The 18,020-nt window shown below is 46.7% G+C and overlaps 1 protein-coding gene across 2 annotated transcripts in view; it reads right to left on the reverse strand.

Annotated features, from left to right (window-relative positions):
* Positions 1–264: 264 nt before the first annotated feature.
* Positions 265–18,020, reverse strand: part of LOC146075670 (beta-1,3-galactosyltransferase 2-like) — a 42,513-nt gene continuing 24,757 nt past the window's right edge. For both annotated transcript variants that reach the window (XM_083185133.1, XM_083185134.1), the window contains exons 2-3: positions 6,476–6,583; positions 265–2,183 (exon numbers count right to left, since the gene is read on the reverse strand). In XM_083185133.1, the coding sequence (XP_083041259.1) occupies positions 1,177–2,183; positions 6,476–6,479 (1,011 nt within the window). In that variant the 5' untranslated portion in view covers positions 6,480–6,583 and the 3' untranslated portion in view covers positions 265–1,176. The remainder of the gene's footprint in view (positions 2,184–6,475; positions 6,584–18,020) is intronic.

Here is an 18,020-nt window from a genome sequence, read left to right on the forward strand (position 1 = left end):
GAACCAGCCCCGGACCTGGAGCCTGGGGCTGGTTGTTAAAAATCGGGGAACCCCTATTTGTCGGGTTCCCTGATTTTTAATTACCGGCCCCGGCTCCTTCAGCCTGGTGCTGGTTACAGCTGTGGGGGGGACCCCACGCTGTTTTTTTTTTATTTATTTAATTTTTCTATTTTTTTTACACCTTGCAGCCTGCACGGATCTGACTGATCCGTGCAGGCTAAAGCCAAATACGACAGGGAAAGCAAGGTGTATTTTCCTGTCGTATTTTGGTGCCTGTTTTACACCAATTAGCAGTCGTATTATCAATACGGCTGCTTAGTAAATCAGGAACCACCATTCTTTTGAATGGTGATTTCTGTCGTATCCTATCGATGGTGTAGACCAGGGGTGTCAAACTCAAATTCATCGGGGGCTGCATCAGCAGTTTGGTCACCCTCAAAGGGCCGGTTGTATCTGTAGGTCCCCCTGTATAATTATAATGCCATGACACCACAGGCTGCTCCCCCTGTATAATATAAAATAAATGCCATGACACCACAGGCTGCTCCCCCTGTATAATAATAATGCCATGACACCACAGACTGCTCCCCCTGTATAATATAATAAAAGTAATGCCATGACACATAAATGATTATACAGGAGGAGCAGCCTGTGGTGTCATGGCATTATTATTATTATACATGGGGACACCTCAGGAAACAGCAGATATATATTGTTTTTATTGTGAGTGTGATCCTCATCCTCACTTACTGTTTCTCCGTCTGTCCTGCAGCTGCTGCGGCTTCCAGCTTTTCTTCACTGCTTGCTGCGGCCACACTGTCCCCGACTCCCGGTCCAGCTTCCCTGCCTGCTCCTACTTCTCTAAAGAATCAATGTTCTTGATTTTATTTTCATAACATGAGATTTACTTGTTTATTACAGAATAATGCACTTTAACATATTTAACTGTTAATATATTGACTTATCTTTTGCATAATTATATGCTGCAATGCAGCCCAATCATGTTCCCAGCATAGGGGATGCAAAACTGTTTTTCAGACCAAGTCATGTTTAAAATAAACTAATTTCTTGCATAACAATTTCTTGCGGGGTCTACTACAGTCTTTTCTGGCTGTTAAGGTTATTTGCACGCCACCAATATAAATCAGTCACAGTAAGAGTGAAACCAGCTCTCTGCTAGATACAGGTCTTCACAGCCTGAGTAAAGTCTGGCCAGAGCTTCAGGAGCTCTTCTGGTGTAAATCGGTGGACTGTTACAAGCTTTGTAAACTGGCACCTGCTATAATCAATCTTTTCTCCTATAAACCAGTTTCCTGCTGGCTTGCTGATTGGAATCCCTATTCTCTCCAAGCAAATTCCCACAAAAACATCTTCGAAAGGGAATAGGGTTGAGCCCTTTACTTGCATGTAAATCTTTTCCGCCAGGTCTCCAGAGAAGACGTAACCTGTGCCAGAGCAGTAGGGTGGGTAGATATTTTTGGAGTAATCCTCAAATGACATATACCACTTGCTGCCTTTGTCTCTGTGAGGTGGACCTCCGATCACCACTAGCCCTGTAAAGTAATTCACCTTGGGAGGACTCTTTGGCTGCAAGATTTTCTCCACAAGAAACCAAGGGTTGAAGAACATGTCTGTGTCAATTTTCATAATGTAACTAACACCAGGACATAAGCGGCTGATCCACTCAATACCCATCATAGTCTTGAGGGTGAGATTTTTGTAGGAGTCTATAAAGTCTTGCTGTATGATATCATGAAACATGGAGCTCTCCTGCATCACATTCTGCTGAGTTTCATTTTCATTGCTAGCTGGCCTCCCCAATAGAAAAAGCCTTGTGATATGGACACCCTCCATCAAAGTCTCATTGGCCCAAGTCTTTCTCAAAACATTTCTGGTCTGAGTCTCTTCAGGTCTTGAAGGAATGAGCAGAAGCAAAAATGGTGGACCACTTGTACATTTACCGTCCTCTTCTATGAGGTATGGAAACATGGATTTAGACCGCCTCCAGGGAACCGAAGTGGCACTGGAGAGTGAAACAATATCTCTGCGTGTCTTAAACTTATTGTGATACATGTAGGAAACCAGCATAATAATGATGATAAAAATGGCCATTTTTAATCTCTTTTTCCAGTGACCACAACATAGATGAGAAGGAGCAGATGGAGGATTCTCTGATGGGCTTCCTGCAAAGAGGGTAATGGATAAGACCTGTTATTGGCTGTTCAACAACACGTTCTTAAGTCTACGTGAATCAATGGAGTCAATGCTTTTGGGGAGACAATGTGGTACTTTCTCTGTTTTTATTTTTAGAGCAATTTTAGACAATGAGATAATCAAAGGCAGTTGTTGAGTCAGGCTATGGGTTAAATTGCTTAACCACACACATTATCTTTTTTTTTAATTACACAATTATATCCAATAAATGTCCAAATCCACATCGTGCCCTCACACTCCCCGAACATTCAGTCGGCACCATAGGCGAATCTAGAATTTTGGTAATGGGTGGTCCCAGATCCAGACATAACAGCAGGGGGACCTTTGCGCGGCTACGCCGCGCAGGAAAAAGGGACGTGGCCTCATGGGAAGGGGGCGGGACATAACAAAAAGGGTGTGGTATTACACTTTAGACCATACATAGTAATGCCCATTACACAATTTAGCAAACTCCATAATATCCATTACACATAAAGCCACACGCAGTAATGCCAATTACACATAAGGCCACACACCATAATGCCCATTACACATTGTGCCACACATCATGATGCCCATTACATACTATATAACAAACCGTAATGCCCATTACATATTTGCCACATAAGTGCAGCTTACCTACGTGCTCATTGCTAGGGGGTTCTTGCTTGATGGCACCATAGTACGCATTACACATGATGCCGCACACCATAGTACCCATTACACATGATGCTGCACACATAATGTCCCTTACACATGATGCTGCACACATAATGCCCCTTACACATGATGCTGCACACTGTAATGCCCCTTACACATTAGGCCACACATTATGCGTAATGCCCCCACTTGTAGCGTCCCTTAAGCAATGCCCCCAAAAGTGCCACTTACTGTAAATTTTTATATGAGCCTTCGCTGCTGCTACAGGGAGAGATGGAGAGTGGTGCAGCTGCTTCTATGGGGAGAGGAGCAGAGCGCAGCGCAGAGCACGATCCCACTCCCCTCCTGGTGTCCCATCTAGCTGAGTGGACATTTGAAATATTGTGTGCGCTGTTGTTGTGTGTGACGTCGCAGGAGCACATTGGGCGCCCGCACCACATGATTAAAGGGGGGGCGGGCTGAGGTGAAAGCGGGGAGAAGAATTAGAGCGGAAGCTGCAGGGGTGACAGTCATTGACAGCTGGGCAGAGAGCAGGGGGCTGCCCGGCTGTATTCAGAGCACTGCAGGTCACGGCTGTTAGAAATAATACCCATTTCACAACAGAATATGGTCCCAGGATCATGCAGGGACATTCCCAGGCTGACCCCTTATACACCAGCCTAGTCCCTGCATTTTCTGGTGTGAGGGGGAGAGACTCCCCTCTCCCTACCCCCCTTTAACCAACCAGCTATTTCTTCGGAACTAATGCTGCTTTCACACCGCAAAACCTGCTTAGACCAGGTATTTAAAACGGTTATTAAAACTGGTCAGAGCAAGTTTAACCCCTTTCACACCGCATTTAAATACCTGGTCTAAAGCAGGTTTGCGGTGTGAAAGCACTACGGAAAAACGGTACCACGGGCAAAAGTTCATTGCAGCCCCCCCCCCCGACAGCCACCTTTCCCACTACCTGCCCTTACAGCCCCAATACCCTACCCACAGCTGGACCTGGAAGCACAACAGCGTGCCGTTAATGCTGCTGTGTGCGGGTCACGGTGCCGGAGATGGGGGACCAGCAGGACGTGTACTCCGCCTGCAGCGAGGATGTACAGGACGGAGTGAGGAGAATGGCAGCGGTCGCGCTACAGCTGGAGCCCGTGTCTGAGTGCTGTGACCGCAGTGCCGGACTCGCAGAGAGTGAGCCCCTCTGCCTGCGGCCTGAACATTCCCGTGTCCCCCCCTCCTGTCCCGGCTCCTGCCAGCACCTCGGTCCATGAGCGGGATCGGGGCCACCGCCGGCTCCCTCCTCACCTGAGCAGCGGGAGGATGCCAACCCCTCACCCGGAACCACAGGTCTCCTGCAGCAGCAACTCCCACCAGCAGTCCCTGCAGACAGGAGCCTGACCACCGGAGGAAGGGTCTGGCGTTCCTGGATGAGCTGCGGCAGTTCCATGGGAGAACTGGGTGAGTGCGGCAGGGGAAGATGGACCTCACCGTCCTGTGTATGTGTGGAAGGAGATCCCGCACATGCACGGGGGATAGCCGGGGTAGGGGTCCGTGTATATCTAATGACAGCAGTGCTCATTAAATATTCACTGCACTGCTGTCATTAGATGTGCACAGAGTGGACCACTATTGGCTGGGTCTTAAATACCGTTTCAGACCCGATTTTTGTGCAAAAATACCGGGTCTGAAACGGGTAGGACCCTGCATTTTAACCGGTTAGAAAAAACGGCATTTTCTAACCGGTTAAGTGGGACTGGACCTTTCAGACCGCACACATTACCGTTTTAAAACGGTAAAAAAACGGCAATATACCGTTTTAAAAGTGCGGTCTGAAAGGGGCATTAATGACCCATTTACATGAGACCAGTATCATATTGAAGAACTTTTGAGTTGGCTTCGAATGATTTTGGTCCCGTGAAACTGGGCTGCTTGGTTCCAGAGAAATCTGCCCTCAAAGAACATAAACAGTCATGAAATTACATTTAAGAAATGAAAAATAAATAAAAAGGTTTAACCTCAATATCCCTGGAACCAATTAACCCATATGGATCCAGCCTAGTATCAGATTGATGGCCCAGCGATTTGGGTTCGACTGAGATCAACCTCGAGCTTCAGTGATGCTGAAGGGGGAACTGGCAGCCGTTGAACTGGGTGGGGGTCGGAATCAGCGGGTCCCATGTTATCCTATAGGGAAAACGTTCCAGCTTTGCCTGGCAGTATCTCCGGTTCCCAGGGGGCTAGAGACACAGGGCTGGGCTCGTTTGAAAACCCCATCCCTCAGCTACAAATGGGTGGTCCGGTGCACCCCCGGACCACCCCCTAGATTCGCCTATGGTCGGCACCATAGTGCACATACCAACTGGTTAACAGTAAATTTGTGAGCCTTTCACAGCTCTTCTAAACATGACTTGGGCAATGAACAGAGGTCTATCTCAGAGAATCTTCCTAGTTGCTCATGATGGTCTTTGATTTGTAAAGCCCTGCAGAGCTCTACAGTGCAACAGAGAGATTTGATATGTGTGAAAGGACTTAAATATATGTGGAAGGAGCTTCAGGAACGGAAGATCAACCTTGAAGCAAATATTTAAGACAGACTAAAGCAGCAATGGATGAATGGTGGAAATGCAGGTTAGGAAGACCTTGCAGTAGAGGTGGGAGAAGAGTGGCCAAGCAGATTTAGTGCATATTAGGAATATTTTGAAGATGTCTGTGACATGACTGGGAGAGACCTCATGTAACTTGTAAAGTAGAGATTGGAGATGAGAATGTCACCAAAGCAGTAGACCTAGGAGACAGAATAATTGGTGAGGGATATGTTGTAACTAACCAATGCAAGGATATGGCAGCAATGATTCAATTTGAATGTATTTAGATCTGATTTATTTTATCTTAACTGCTATGTACTGTGAGTAAGATGCAATCAGGGAAATTGTCAGACTCTTTAGGGAGTCAGGGAGATTGCAGCTATTCCGGGGACCCTGGGTAACTGTGAGAGGAGGGACTGATAATCTGTCTTGGACATGTTCAGGGATGCATACCTCCCAACTGTCACGATTTTAGAGGGACAGTCCCGATTTTCGGGTCCTGTCCCTCTGTCCCACCCGCGGCAGGCATTGTCCCGCTGCGGGGGGTGGCAGTTGGGAGACCCCCCAATCTAGTAGAATAGACGCTGTGCGCATGCGCACAGCGTCTATTCTCGTATGAAAATGAGGTCGCGGCTAATTAGCATAAGCCGCGCCCTCATTTGCATACGCCCCCGCCCCCTTTTCGGACGCTCGCGCGGCTTCGCCGCGCGAGTGTCCCTATTTCTTCAAGCCAAAAGTTGGGAGGTATGGGGATGTTCCAGCTTTGGAGTCAAAGAATATAATGGAACAATGACAGAGAGCAGTGGCGGCTCAAGGAGTGGGGCTGCAGCAGTTAGAAATTTAAGTAGGGAGCCACACCCACTGCCCACCTCCCCAAAATGTGGCCAATCATCACCGGCTGAGACTCACTGGCTGTTGGTGTGGAGCCGCCACTGCCAGAGAGTGAGAATTAGACTGACTGTGGTGGTCTTTGGAACGTACCCCATGACTTGGCTTGTTGAAGGGAATGTAAAGGATTTTTTGATGGAGGCTCAAGTTCTCTTTGTACTTACCCATTATTCTATGATGCTCCAGAATAGCGAAGCCCTGGGGCTGGTCCTTTAATGACCATTAAATCAAGTCTGAGTGGTCATCTTAGTTCATGGAGCAGCACTGGAGCACTGGAAAACAAATATATTTTTATTTTTAAATGGAAGGGTCACTTAACAAATGAGAAATGATCATGCCAAGAAGCATAGTAATAAATGGGTACATGTTGCTGATCCTTTGGTTCATGTCTGTCATTTGCTCTGTCAGTGAGAAAGTAAACATTGCATTGGAATAGAAGAGTGAAATCTGCACCTTGAGCTAGCTGACAGAATTGCAGGAACAGTGCTGAGGAAAATCCTCTGTCCAGTGTAACCTACGTCCGATACCTCCAACAGTGAACTATGCTCACATCAAAACTTGCAGAGAGATAAATTACCAATCAGCTTCTGTCATTTTTAAACACAGGGCCAGATGCACTAGGCTTCAAAAGTGATTAACCCCTTACCGACGCAGCCTGTTTTTGCCTTCCTGACAGATTTCTCGTGACACATTGTACTTTAAGTTAGTGGTAAATTTTGGTCGATACAGTTTTTTTTTTGTGTGAAAAATACCAAAATGTCGTAAAAAAATTGAACATTTTGCAATTTGCAAAATGTAAAATTTTCTGCTTGTGAGACAAATAATCATACCACTCAAAATAGTTAATAACTAACATAGACCATATGTATACTTTATTATTACATCATTATTTCAACCTCCTTTAATTTTTTTGGACACTAGGGGGCAGCAGAGTCAAAATTTTACACATAACACAGTAAACGCTGCTTTTGGCTGTTCACGTTTGAACAGCCAATCGCAGCGATCGCCGATTGCGGGGGGCATCGCTGCCCCCCCTGGGCAATATGGGAAGATGTCTGCTGTCAGGGACAGCAGACATCGTCCCTCTGTCACCGCGTCTATAGACGCGGTGACAGTTTAAAAACATGACGTACATTTATGCCATGTGTCGGGAAGTACATCCCGACCATGACGTAAATGTACGTCAAATGTCGGGAAGGGGTTAAATGAACAGTGATAAAAAAACAAACAATCAATCAGCTCCTGCCTGACATTTTTCAAATACAGCATGTGACATGTCAGGTAGGAGCTGATTGGCTGGCTCTTTATGGCTCTCCTTTTTATCAATTTTGAAGATTAGTGCATCTGGCCCACAGCCTGTAACATGGCAGTTAGGATCTGATTGGTTTAGTGACAGAACTTGTGGTTGGTGAGCCCAGGTGCAAAAATATAATTTGGGCTCCCCCTTCTCCTCCCCAACCCATGTTAACAATATGCAACACGTCAGTGGGTGACAGAGAGAGGCGGAGACAGTGGGAGGCAGAGTGTGACAGGGAAAAACAGTGGGTGACAGGAAGAGGGTGTCAAAGGCAGCAGTGGGCCCTAATCCTTAGGAGCCTCGGTGCTCTGCTCCTGATGCACCAATGGTAGTTCTGCCTTTGGATTGGTTAACTCTCTCCAAAGCTTAGTACATAGATCCCACAACTTGTAAAATGAAAGAACTGATTATTATTTTATCTCTCCAAGCTTTCATACATCTCCCCCTGTGTGGGCATACTTACCCACTTTTTTGGTTAGCTCCTCTTCGGGAGAAGCAGGAGACTTGCCCACCTTTCCCAGTGGCTGGGAGAGTGGGCAAGAGTACCCCCTGTAAGCATGTATGTGTATATTGATAGGAATGGCAGTGTGCGTTACCAGTCTAATGCACTGAAAATTACATTTTTACATTATGGCCATCCGATACAGATGTTATTTTCTGCAGGACGGATAAGACTGGAGAAAGGCCTCTTATCTGCTTTCTGCATGTGGCTGTGGGAATAGGACAGCTGCCAGGATCAAACACATTAGTCAGGGTATATTCTGCTATCGCTGTTATTTGGAGAATACAAGACCGTGACATAGTAAGCCTCTACAAGCACAAAAGCTGTTTGCCTGTCACTGTTATAAAAGGGTTTCCCATTGTCCCTAAAATCCTACTTCAATGAATAATCCAGCAGTAGTCATGGCACCATATCAGCTGCCACTGAGCGTGAATGTAATGTAAGTGATAAGCTGCCCGGTCGGGTATATAATATAAAGGCCAGCAGGACCAGTTCTAGTAACGCTGCAGACTACTGTAAAGGCCCCCATACACTAGGGCGACTTGTCCTTACTTCCCCTTGAGCTTCCCCGGCTGCTCCCCGGGGGAGCTTGATTAGATTGGCACTTGATGTGCCATTTTTTACATGTGATAAATCGTCTCGATTTATCACATGTAAAAAACCCGGGGAGCAGGGGGGGGGGCTACAGAGCAGGGCTGCTGGTGGGAGCAGGGGACGCTGCGGACGACACAGGCGGCATAGAGTCGGGCAGAGGGAGCCGGGAGCTGTCAGCGCTAGAAAAAAAAGCCTATACAATGAATGGGCAGCCTGTGATTGGCTGAGCGCTCTCTCAGCCAATTGCTGACTGGCTGAGAGAGAGCGCTCAGCCAATCACAGGCCGCCCATTCATTGTATGGGCTTTTTTTTTTAAATTCAGTACTGACAGCTCCCGCTGGCTCCCCCTGCCCGGCTCTATGCCGCCTGTGTCCCCCGCAGCGTCCCCAGCCCCCCCTGCTCCCTTCTACTGCCGCGCCGCCCCACTAGGTCCCAAATCGGGTGGTCGGACGTGCAGCAGGTCCGACCACCCGATGCAGATCCGATGCGCACGGGACCGCGCATCGGATCTGAGGGGACATCAAAACTAGCCGATTTTGGTCCGATTTCGGCCAGATCCGACTGATCTGGCTGAAATCTGACCAAAATCGGCTAGTGTATGGGGGCCTTAACAGAACCTCTTCCCAAGTTTATTTCTGGTTTTGCCAATTCCGTCAGCTGACCCCTGGCATAGCCACACAAACATTTAAGTTTAGCCCTTATGGGAGGGATGCAGTGAGCATCCCAGCGTTCAATATACCCTTACCTATGGCCGGATCCAAGGAGGGGCGACAGGAGCGGTCATCCCGAAGCCCCCCACATGCTCCCCCTAAATTGCACACGTGCTGATACTAAATTGGAGCACAGCATGATTTAGCGGTGTCTCCAATTTCCCCACCACACACACACAGCCGCTGCCAGCACTGACCGGCCGCCAAAGTGTTACTGAGGGATAAGGTCACTAGGCCTACAAGCATTAGGTCCACACCACTAGGTCAACATGAATGAAGGTCGACGTGACTGAAGGTCGACATGCAGGAAGGTCGACGTGACTGGATGTTGACATGGGTTAGGTCAACAGGGTCATTAGGTCGAAACAAGCGTTAGGTCCACATGGGGAGGGTCGACAATCAAAAGGTCGAAATGTTTTTTTTTTTTTTGGAACCGACATGTGCTGACAGGCGGTATTTCATGCCCTACCATCCATTAAGGTGTGGTGGGAGAATAAAATAGTGTGCCAAGTGTAGCGAGGCACCGTGCCCGAAGTATGGCGAGCGCAGCGAGCCATGCGAGGGGACATGGTGGTACGTTCCAGTGTCCATGTCCACCTTTTGACTGTCGACCTTCCCCATGTCGACCTAATGCTTGTGTTGACCCAATGACCCTGTCGATCTATATATGTATATATATATATATTCGAAAGTCCTGATTTGTAAACCAGAGAGGGCACTCACCAATTTGCAGATAAAATAGATGCTTTTATTAGGATCGTAGAGTCATGGTCGACGTTTCGACCCCCGAAGGGTCGTTGTCAAGACAGGATATGCTTTTCAAAGTTTCTCCCAGGTAAGCCAAGCATACACTGAGTCTGCCAAGGTGCCCCATATATACCATAGCCAATCAGGGAAAGGAACTCCCACTAGTTAATTATTCATCAGGTGCATACAGCGACTCTAATAGGCCACAGTCATCAGACTGCGCCTGTGACGTGAATCAGCAACCAACCACCTTCTAGCCATAAGATAATAATAGCAACCAGTCATCTCACATACAACAAAACACAAGAGAAGCTTAATATAAGTGTATACTACCATGACCTCCGAGATCGTGTAGATACGCACTCTGCCGCAGCACCATCAGCGTCCAGGGCCGCACGCAGTCACACACGGCACCCGGACCCGGAAGTGTGCGTGTCAGCTGCGTTCCACCCGTCCCGGACGGCGGATTGGGTAGTGAGGTCAGCTGGGTTCAGTCACATGATGTCCGTCCACCCAGTGTTAGAGCTTGCGGTCCATTTGCGTGTCAGCGGCGTCAGCCTCAATGGACATCAGCAAGTTTGTTATTATTTCAAAAACTGGACGTACTTATAAAGAAAAAACACACAACATGTAACATATATCCAGACATATTATAGTCAAACAATATATGTTACATGTTGTGTGTTTTTTCTTTATAAGTACGTCCAGTTTTTGAAATAATAACAAACTTGCTGATGTCCATTGAGGCTGACGCCGCTGACACGCAAATGGACCGCAAGCTCTAACACTGGGTGGACGGACATCATGTGACTGAACCCAGCTGACCTCACTACCCAATCCGCCGTCCGGGACGGGTGGAACGCAGCTGACACGCACACTTCCGGGTCCGGGTGCCGTGTGTGACTGCGTGCGGCCCTGGACGCTGATGGTGCTGCGGCAGAGTGCGTATCTACACGATCTCAGAGGTCATGGTAGTATACACTTATATTAAGCTTCTCTTGTGTTTTGTTGTATGTGAGATGACTGGTTGCTATTATTATCTTATGGCTAGAAGGTGGTTGGTTGCTGATTCACGTCACAGGCGCAGTCTGATGACTGTGGCCTATTAGAGTCGCTGTATGCACCTGATGAATAATTAACTAGTGGGAGTTCCTTTCCCTGATTGGCTATGGTATATATGGGGCACCTTGGCAGACTCAGTGTATGCTTGGCTTACCTGGGTGAAACTTTGAAAAGCATATCCTGTCTTGACAACGACCCTTCGGGGGTCGAAACGTCGACCATGACTCTACGATCCTAATAAAAGCACCTATTTTATCTGCAAATTGGTGAGTGCCCTCTCTGGTTTACAAATCAGGACTTTCGAATATTTATGGAATTTTGCTTCCTTGGGGAGCACCCCGCTGTTGTCTATTAGGACCTGGATGTGTGTGCGGATTCCTGGACTATATATCTAAGTATACCATACCAACGTGGTGTGCTTATATCCTGCACCCATTGGAATTACCACAATATTGGAGTTCTCAAAAGTTCCTTATGTGTTTTTCACCTCATTTAGTCTTGCTTATACTGAGTTTTCTTACTGAGTGATTGTTTTTACTCCCGTGTCTACAGACAGTTGCTGCATATTGGTGCTATTGCCACATAGCTGAGGTGTTGTTGTATAATCATATATTTGTTGATGAACTGACCCTCTGTGTCTATTCTCTGCGTTTTGTGCTATTTCTTCAAATTGTCACCTGGTGCCTGACCAGTTTAGATTATGTCACAGACTGGTATCAATGTTATTGACGAAGAATTGCTGGCGGCAGCCCAAAATCATCTGCTTTCACTTACTGATGATGATGCAGATAAAATCTATTTCGACCAAATAGAATTTAAAGACTTACCCACAGAAACATCAGCTGATCTATTCTATAAATACCTTAAACTAAAGAAGCGTGAGACTGACCTTCTATTACATGGCCAGTTTCTGAGCGACTACCACCGAAACAAACGAATCCCCAGGGGATTCCGTGTATCAAATGTCCCCACAATAGGTCGCACTAATCCAACATTTTGCGCCAAGTGGTGTGGTGTATTAAACAAGTGCTCCGCCGACTTGATACTCCTTGTCATCGAGGAAGTCGGCGTTGAGCTTAAAAAAGTAAGATCAGATATTGACACCTTTAAGACACAGTCTCTAAAAAAACTAGCAGCAGACAAAAGTGAAGGCTGGCTAGACAAACTTAAAAACCAAGTAGAATCATATCACCAAGAACTGGTTTTATTCAAGCGTAAAAAACTTGAAACAGTCAACAACGATTACAAAAATCATCAAGTATATCGTTGGCTCCTGGGTGATTCGTTTGATCGACATGGTAGTCGACGGCCCCCTAGATATAGGGCAGTATTCAATGAGAAAAGTTCTCCGTGTTTTGTGGAGAACTTGTGCTTTGTTCGCCTTGGACGGAGCATTTTGCTCTCCAAAAGCGAGCAACCCTATTCAATGTGAAATGTTCTCCGTCTTTCTAAGTGACTTTCTCCGTGTCTCTCCGTGTAGCAATTCTCCATCTTTTGATGGAGAGCTGGAATGTGAACTTTTAAACTAAAAGGTTTTTTTTTAAATTTTGGTGTCAAAAAATCAGGGTTTTTTTCCTGTGAAGGGGCATGTTATTTTTATTCATGTGCTTATAGCACATGAATATATATTTAATTTAAAAAAAAATATTTTTTTACATTTTTTTTTTTTTTTTTTACACAGTGCAGCCAGCAGGGGGCCCGAGCGCTCGAGCCGCTCATTAGATATTCATATATTCACTGCAGCCGAACGTAGCTATGCACGAACGGTGCAGTGAATACTGGGTCCCCCGCTGGCTATAGGGGGGTGCAGCCTGGGTCCTGTAGAGCCCCCCTCCCCTCCACAGTCCTCTGGAGCAGCCAGGGAGACTTTAATCTCTCTGGCTGCTTCTGGCTCCCTGAAAGCTCCCTGCTCCCTGCAGGGGTTAAGACTCGCCGCGAGTGGCGGCGAGTCTTAACCACATTGAATAGAGGGAGCAGGAGTGGCAGCGAGCCCTCCGGAACACGGAGAGTGCATGGAGAGCTAAATAAAACGCTCTCCATGCACGGAGAACTTTTTCATTGAATACTGCCCATAGACAGCAGAGAGATCACAAGTACACCGATTACTCCTCTGTTGCATCATCCTCAGAAAGTGAAAATTCTGATCACCGAAGTAATAGGAGTGATTTTTTAGATCCTGGCCTTCCTCCTACCCACAGAGGAAGAGGCAGAGGAAACATACGCGACGGGGGAGGGGGAAGAAAGGTAGGCAGACCGCGGAAATATCAAATATGATATTTAACCTATCATCACACACCCTCTCGGAAGCTGAGTCATCTGTCCTGTCACTTGGATTGTCATTTGTCCCTACATGTCGACATGATACATTTGACTGGACGGTTGATAACTATAAATTCTGTAGAAAACTTAGATTACGTGAGCATTTTCCTCCAGAGACCTCAGCTGAGGTTACTGCACAGAGTAAATGTGTCAAAAAGAGCACTTTTGACCCAGGCTCTCGAAATGAGAGCATAAAAACATTCTCTCGGATGCTTAATGCCGACATGAATCGACTGACTGAGTCTAGACCACAATTTTACAACCTTACCAACCCACAAAGGGAGGCCCTAACCGAACTTAGAAACAATCGGCAGATTGTAATACGCCCTGCTGATAAGGGCGGAGCCGTAGTAGTCCAAGACTGGTCAGATTACAACGCAGAAATCATTAAACAACTTTCTGACACCAGTACATATGTTAAGTTGACATGTAACCCCACAGTGACCATCAAGAAGACCATAGATCTGATAGTCCAGACTGCCAAGACATGTAACATGATTGATGAAAAAACCGCGGATTTCTTGACAGTGGATCATCCCTCCACACCCATCATTTACACCTTACCCAAAATACACAAGCGACTGGAGAGCCCACCAGGTCGACCGATTATATCGGCACGTGGGTCGGTTCTCCAGCCGCTTGCGGTATATGTTGACCAATTTTTGCAACCGTTGGTGTGTAAGATCCCTAGTTACATACAGGACACTGGGGACTTTTTGTCAAAAATTAAAGATATACAAGCCATCCACCCTGATACCTGGTTGGCAACCATGGACGTCCAGTCCTTATATACTATCATCCCCCATACAGCTGGGATGGACGAAATTCGTAGAAGTTTAGTGGCGTCCTCGCATACTCAGCCACCCATAGACTTTTTATTATCCCTGATCAACATTATCTTGACAAAAAATTATTTTGTTTACAGTAACCATTATTATGGTCAATGCAACGGGACCGCGATGGGTAGCAATATCGCGCCGGCATACGCCAATATTTATATGGCGGCATTTGAGAACAAATTTATCTATACCACCTATGGTGACAAAATACAAAAATTCTTCAGGTATATAGACGACATATTTATTGTGTGGTCAGGCACCAAGGCAGAGTTTGAGTCTATGATAGGATGTCTTAATTCCTTAAATGAACCAGTCAAATTCACGTTTAATATTGACAGAACAAGGATTAACTTTCTTGATGTGACCTTATACCGTGATGGCGACAGACTGGGGACAACTCTATATAAAAAAGAGACTGATCGCAACACCCTTCTTAGAGCGACTAGCCAGCATCCCACGACCCTCAAGGAGAGCCTCCCTGTGTCCCAATTCCTAAGGGTCCTCAGGATTAACTCCTCTCCAGAACAAGCTACAGTACAAATAAGTGAAATGAGGGACCGATTCCTCCAGAGAGGGTACACCACCACAACAGTCGACAGATGTATCAACAAGGCATACACTCGACATGCAGAGAGTCACCGACCCGAACAACACCAGCGAAAGAAGGAAAGGATGACCTATGTGAGCACGTATGACCACACTTCCAACACTGCCAATAAAGTCATCAAGAAATATTGGCCTTTATTGACCACAGATCCAGCACTTAAATTGGAGCGGACACCACCACCGATGAGTGCATATAGGAGGGGACCCAATCTGCGACAACTACTGATGCGCCCTCTTGTACAACCATCTCCTACCACCGATACTTGGCTCCGAAGCAATAAAGTTGGGTGCTTTAAATGTACATCATGCATCACATGCAGAGCGATGCTTACTGGATCATTCTTTGCCCACCCACATTCGGGCAAAAAAATCAAAATCAAACATAAACTCACATGTACGATGGACCATGTGATCTATATGCTCACATGTCCCTGTGGACTTTATTACATTGGACTTACGACCCGTAACTTTCGAGATCGGATGGCGAACCACAGATTGTCTATAAGATCTGCCATCGAAACTGGTAACTCTGATAAACCTGTCGCCCGCCATTTCCTCAAACTTAAGCACCAGACGTCATCTCTTCGGTGCATGTTAATTGATCATGTGCCTAAATTACCTAGAGGTGGCAACAGAGAATTAATCCTCAAAAAGAAGGAAGCACGATGGATCTTTACACTCAACACCATCGACCCTAATGGGTTGAATGAGAATAACCCCCTTAATGTGTTTTTGCAATAGTTAGTCTAATTGGTAGGCAACTGGTCTGTAGACATATCACACATGACCCCCTATAATTTGCCACGGCTCTTCCAGTGGCATGTGGGGGGCCATGAGGGATTTTTAATATATACATGTGATGCATTATCTTGTATAACACTTTTGTTATTGGTGTGATATCTGTATATACTGCCATAGTGCACCTATCATTACCTGGCGTAGTTGAATGATTATAGCTGCCCCTATACTATATGCCCCATCCTAAACCCCGTGGGTGAATCTATGCAACCCCTCCTGTGCCATTTTTTCTTATTATGCGTGTTGTCTATGTCCTATAATATCCAGTGCTGATCTGTTTTGTTCAAGTGAGCGATGCACTCACCTCTGGCCATATATATGTTATATGTTGTATGTTTTTACTTTATAAGTATGTCTTGATCTGAACACCCCTGGATGACTATTGGCCTCAATTATGCCTTTATTGACTCTGTAGTATTGACACGGTGATTCAACATATTAACCGTTCGTGGTCCGAATCCAGGCATATTATAGTCAAACAATATATGTTACATGTTGTGTGTTTTTTCTTTATAAGTACGTCCAGTTTTTTAAATAATAACAAACTTGCTGATGTCCATTGAGGCTGACGCCGCTGACACGCAAATGGACCGCAAGCTCTAACACTGGGTGGACGGACATCATGTGACTGAACCCAGCTGACCTCACTACCCAATCCGCCATCTGGGACGGGTGGAACGCAGCTGACACGCACACTTCCGGGTCCGGGTGCCGTGTGTGACTGCGTGCGGCCCTGGACGCTGATGGTGCTGCGGCAGAGTGCGTATCTACACGATCTCGGAGGTCATGGTAGTATACACTTATATTAAGCTTCTCTTGTGTTTTGTTGTATGTGAGATGACTGGTTGCTATTATTATCTTATGGCTAGAAGGTGGTTGGTTGCTGATTCACGTCACAGGCGCAGTCTGATGACTGTGGCCTATTAGAGTCGCTGTATGCACCTGATGAATAATTAACTAGTGGGAGTTCCTTTCCCTGATTGGCTATGGTATATATGGGGCACCTTGGCAGACTCAGTGTATGCTTGGCTTACCTGGGTGAAACTTTGAAAAGCATATCCTGTCTTGACAACGACCCTTCGGGGGTCGAAACGTCGACCATGACTCTACGATCCTAATAAAAGCATCTATTTTATCTGCAAATTGGTGAGTGCCCTCTCTGGTTTACAAATCAGGACTTTCGAATATTTATGGAATTTTGCTTCCTTGGGGAGCACCCCGCTGTTGTCTATTAGGACCTGGATGTGTGTGCGGATTCCTGGACTATATATATATATATATATATATATATATACATACCAGGGACAAGCAGTCAGGGGAGGCAGTGCCTCCCCTGTCATTAATGATTAATATAATAATACAATTAAAAGAAAATACTTATGACACATATTATGTGTCATAAGTATATGCTTTGTATTATTATAATCATTTTTACCATTTTTTTTATTCGTTTATGCGGCATCAAGAGCGGTGCCTCTCGCTGTCTGTTTTACAGCAACAGACACAGGGGCGGGCAGTGGGCAGGGCTGAGCTCCGGGGCTGTATAAGCTCATTTAGAAAGCACATATAGGCGGCACCTATAGCAGTGCCTCGGTGACAGGGACGTGCTTTCTGCCTATATGAAAGCAAGCCCATGTCACTGAGGCAGAAGTGATTGGGCACAGTGATGCTGTCTCCGTGACAAGGGCGTGCTTTCATACAGGCAGAAAGCACGTCCCCGACCATCATCGTGGCTCTTCTATAGGTGAGGTACCCACCGTGTATAGCATAGAGCCATTTTTATAAGTGAGCGGGACTTCTATTGCGGGGGGGGGGGGGGGGAGTGGGACTTCTATTGCGGGGGGGACTTCTATTGAGGGGGGGGGGGAGTGGGACTTCTATTGCCGGGGGGAGCTCAGCGGGACTTCTATTGCGGGGGGGGGGGGGGGGGGGGAGCGGGACTTCTATTACCAAGGGGGAGCGGGACTTTATTGCCGGGGGGGCGCTGACCTGTATTGCCGGGGGGAGCGGGCGGAGCTTGGCTGAGCTCCCAGCTCCTGCTGTTATCTGGACACCGGGCACCAGCGCACGCTGCGCTCCCCTTTCCTGTCCGGTGTCACTCTTCTGCCTCCCGCCGGCACTCTTGTTTTGTGTCCTGGAGCCTGTCAGAGGACGCTCTGGATCTCTGCTGGAGGTCTGTCTGGGCGACTTGCAAGCAGTGCCTCGACCAGCGGTAATGTGTGTCTGGGGGCTGTT

This window comes from Crinia signifera, chromosome 4, assembly GCF_055691185.1.
Source record: "Crinia signifera chromosome 4, ASM5569118v1, whole genome shotgun sequence".
NCBI lineage: Eukaryota > Metazoa > Chordata > Amphibia > Anura > Myobatrachidae > Crinia > Crinia signifera.